This window comes from Dendroctonus ponderosae, unplaced genomic scaffold (assembly GCF_020466585.1).
Source record: "Dendroctonus ponderosae isolate FM_Combo_2020 unplaced genomic scaffold, Dpon_F_20191213v2 Dpon_F_20191213_6, whole genome shotgun sequence".
Classification (NCBI taxonomy): domain Eukaryota; kingdom Metazoa; phylum Arthropoda; class Insecta; order Coleoptera; family Curculionidae; genus Dendroctonus; species Dendroctonus ponderosae.
In genome coordinates, this window is record NW_026018814.1 from 2,662,351 (window position 1) to 2,663,890 (window position 1,540).

A 1,540-nucleotide genomic window follows, 5' to 3' on the forward strand; every position below is an offset into this window, starting at 1 on the left:
CAAGGCTTAAAGCAGCAACAACGCTACACATAAAAACTGATGATGGTGGAAAAATACACCGAAACGTATTTTCATTAATAAATAGAGACAATAAACGACTGAAACCCAGGAATGAATTTGATTTGGAATTGAGACACAGTCAGGAAAGTATATACAATGCTAGACTTAATTACATTAGATTTACATTTGAAAGGCAATGCAATATTAGTTATGTAAACAATTTACTGTTAGGTGTAAGTACTTAAGCGCTGATAGATTTTGCTACTTTAGTGGTTAAATTAGATGCTTTAATGTGGCGCTAAAGAAACTGTTAGTTTCTTGGTCCTTATTTTGTAATTGTTGTATTGAAAAAAATAAAAACTACTTTGACGATTCTTTGTTTTGCTACGCTCTGCGGAGTTGGAAAATCTTACGGAATCTCTAAGCCCTTTATGTAAGGAAAACCCAATCGTCGTAAAGCAAACAATCACACAGTCCACTCTTGGCTGACTGAAATCTGCTGAAATCTGCAGAGCCAAAGTCCACACCACAGCCGTTTTACATAAGACCAACCATTCCACTCTACAAGATGTTCGTTTACTTCAGTGCCGTTCTTATCGCTGCCAAGAAGTTAGTGTTCCAAAATACTTTTGCTGGTGGTGGTCGCGCGTGTACCACCAAAATGCAGTTCTTCGTGCGGTGCTTCGGACTTTGTCTGATTGCTGTGAATTCGCTTGGAGTTTTCGCTCAAAATGTGGATATTTTTCCCGACTTGCCGCTCGGCGTTATTGATGGCAAAAATGTGCTATGCAGAGATCAAAGCCGGTTGTATGTGGAGGCTTTGAGGAATTTAAGTTTATGGGCATATGAAAGTAAGTATTATGCACGATTAATTGCGAAAACATGATGTTGCGTTATTGCAAGGAAATGTTACACTATTGATTAACTGCTGAAGTGTGCTTTCAGCTGTTCAAAGTTTTATAAAAAAAATACAAATTATAATTTTTTTAACAGCATTTAAGAGCTGGGTTGGCTTGGATAAAAATCCTTGCAACTTTGATAGGGATGGTCAACCTTTGTGAAGGTTAATCGGGCATAAGATGCGTTTTTTATTAACTTTTCCTAGGTCAAAAGAGCCAACCTTTTACGGTTCAAAGACCAAATACATGAGTCGATTGCCTTATTAATTCGGCATTAGCGCAGCAATTGAGGAAATCCTACTGGCGGAAGAAAAATGTGCATTAGTTATTTTCAATGTAAAAGAGATCGGAAAATCACGTTAGATGTTTGCTTTGAGAGGGTCACAATGATTTAAATAGTGGAAGTTCAATTATTCAATGTCCGTTTAAAGTTTTAAGTTTAAAGCAGTCACGATAGTAAATTGCATGATCAAATGTAAATAAATATTAGAAAATTTCAAATATGAAAACAAACCCAGGGGCGGATCCAGCTTTAAATTCAGGGGCGGGGGGTTATGTAGAAAAAATACAGTCTTCTGTTATCTATGAAATTAGAAAAATGATCGTCGTTTTGTGCAAGGGTGGCGCAAGATTATTGCAAA

At 36.8% G+C, this 1,540-nt stretch overlaps 1 protein-coding gene across 1 annotated transcript in view; it reads left to right on the forward strand.

The window, feature by feature from the left end:
* Positions 1-546: 546 nt before the first annotated feature.
* The window catches only part of LOC109536474 (nose resistant to fluoxetine protein 6), a gene marked incomplete in the record, with an annotated part of 8,988 nt that continues 7,994 nt past the window's right edge, over positions 547-1,540 (forward strand). The window contains 1 exon segment of the mRNA XM_048667532.1: positions 547-851. Within this exon segment, the coding sequence (XP_048523489.1) occupies positions 569-851 (283 nt within the window).